A 2,352-nucleotide genomic window follows, 5' to 3' on the forward strand; every position below is an offset into this window, starting at 1 on the left:
TGGTCGTTTCTTTACGCTGTACGTCCAAACAATTGAAGACGCAGGCGCGCGCCAAGCAAACGAACGAACGAACTGGAGTCGGATTCACCTCGCGATGAACGAACTGGAGTCGGATTCACCTCGCTGGTGATGCAACCTGTCGAAGCAACTAACCCTAGCGACGACTGTACGTTCAACTTGAATCCGAGTCGAGGTCGACGCCAGTTCTGTGTCGATCGAAGCCATTGCGCGTTCGGCTCCACTGGTGCATATATGCCGCGAATCCACCACCAAATGCTTCCTCCCGATCCACAGCCGCCGTCTCCTCCACCTCTCCATCGCACCGCCGATCCCCTCAACTCCTCCCTCCACCCTAGCAACCAACAAACCCACCATCACCATGGCCGTCTGCAAGCGACCTGCTGCCGTCCTCGACGCCCGCCACGTGATGCAGCAAGGATCAGATGCTTACTACAGCAACAGGAGGCGCGTCCGCGTCGGCAGCACGGAGGAGTACGAGGTGACGCACGTCCTCGGCGAGGGCGCCTTCGGCATCGTCAAGAAGGCGCGCCACTGCGTCACCGGCAAGACCGTGGCAATCAAGTTCCTCCGCCCCGACACCGACGCCAGCGAGCTCCAAGAAGAGGGACGCTTCCTCGAGGCCTGCGCCGGAAACCCTTACGTCGTCGGTTCCTACGGCCTCGTTCGCGAACCGAACACCACCAAGCTCAGCCTCGTCATGGAGTACGTCGGTCCGAGCCTCCACGCATCCTTGTCCAAGAGGCCGCCGCTCCCGGAGGCCATCGTGCGCCGCTACATGTGGCAGCTCCTCACCGGCGCCCAGAAGATGCACGAGCGCGGCATCGTGCACCGCGACATCAAGCCGGCCAACATCCTCGTCGGGGAAGACGGGAAGATCCTCAAGTTCTGCGACCTCGGGCTGGCCATGTCCCTCGCGACGGAGAAGACGCCATACTACGATGCCGGCACGCCACCCTACATGGCGCCGGAGATGCTCCTGGGGAAGCCGGACTACGACGCGCGGGTGGACACATGGTCGCTGGGATGCGTCATGGCGGAGATGCTCGCGGGAGGCAAGATGCTCTTCAGTGACAAGGGCGGAAGCAGGCACGCTGTTAAGATCAGCCAGCTCTGGGATATCTTCAGCCTGCTTGGCTTGCCAGATGAAAGGGCGTGGCCGGAGCTCGCGTCGCTGCCGCTCGCCGGCACGTTTCTGCGATGGTTCCACGAAGAGATGCTGTCCCACGACGGGTTCCAAGTCTTGAAAGGGCTTCTTGAGTGCAACCCTGATAAGCGGCTCACGGCGGCCGCCGCGCTCCGACTCCCGTGGTTTTTGCCCGAGATCGACAACTTACCAGTGCCCGGGAAGATGGTGGTGCGGATAAAGCTCTCTCTGCCGGCGACACCGAAGAAGAAGAATCTGCAGCGGATCAGGACCATACCTCCGGGTCCGGCGACACAAAAAATGAAGAAAGTGAAGCGGATCATCGTCCCTCCAGCTACGCCGAAGAAGAAGGTGCCGCGTATCAAGTTCATCACACGAGCGACACCGAAGACGGAGAATGTACTTAGAATTCCACTGGCGATGTGGGAGAAGGCACGCATGATGGATCCATGTAAATGCTAGAAAATAGATATTCTTGTCCTGGAAATGTAAATGATGTAACTCGTTGCAGGTAGAATTATACGTACAGTGTAGATCGAGCGTGCAATTGATGACTGATTTTGGTAGAAGCCTGCCATGTAAATTCTAGAAGAGGGCAAGAGGCACTTCGAACTGGATTAGTTGTCTTTCGATCTACAGATTATGCGAAACGTTGTACTGTAATTTTGTGTTCATATGAGGTGCTAGCTGTCTTCACCCTTGTCATTTTGTCCATGTGCGTAATTGCATCATGATGTAACTAATTGAGCATGCTGTAAATTCCCCTTACATGTTTTTATGTACAGTCAAGGAGTGCCATGAATCAAAGGGGGGAAATGGTTAAAGTGTAGCAAGTATTTGTGAAACGGAGGGAGTATTTCTATAGTGGAATTCGTAGCCAATTTTAAGTTATAGCAACAAGTCGTAAGTGGTAACCCTGCGTCTTATTTTGGACCAGCTTTCGAGTACCTACAAGATGGTTGTCCTACTTTTTGTTTTCAAAGTTGGACGGCTAGCTGTTTGATCTGAACAATCTGGTGTCAGCCCAGTATTCTTCATTTTTGTGCAAACCTTCCTGGTGAATCTGTTCTTGCGAAGGAAACAAAGCGCATGGATGACTGGTGTAGATCAGAGAATCTGGAGCAACCTCCTGCGATGTTTAGAATTGAAATGGATCGAAACGAAGCATTTATTTGAAAGCGCCGAAA

At 54.3% G+C, this 2,352-nt stretch overlaps 1 protein-coding gene across 1 annotated transcript; it reads left to right on the forward strand.

The window, feature by feature from the left end:
• Positions 1 to 379: 379 nt before the first annotated feature.
• On the forward strand, positions 380 to 1,627 carry LOC124694975 (putative cyclin-dependent kinase F-2). The gene has a single exon (XM_047227893.1). The coding sequence runs from the start codon at positions 380 to 382 to the stop codon at positions 1,625 to 1,627; it is 1,248 nt and encodes a 415-aa protein (XP_047083849.1).
• Positions 1,628 to 2,352: the final 725 nt, after the last annotated feature.

The sequence above is a fragment of the Lolium rigidum genome, chromosome 3 (genome assembly GCF_022539505.1).
Source record: "Lolium rigidum isolate FL_2022 chromosome 3, APGP_CSIRO_Lrig_0.1, whole genome shotgun sequence".
Lineage (NCBI taxonomy): Eukaryota > Viridiplantae > Streptophyta > Magnoliopsida > Poales > Poaceae > Lolium > Lolium rigidum.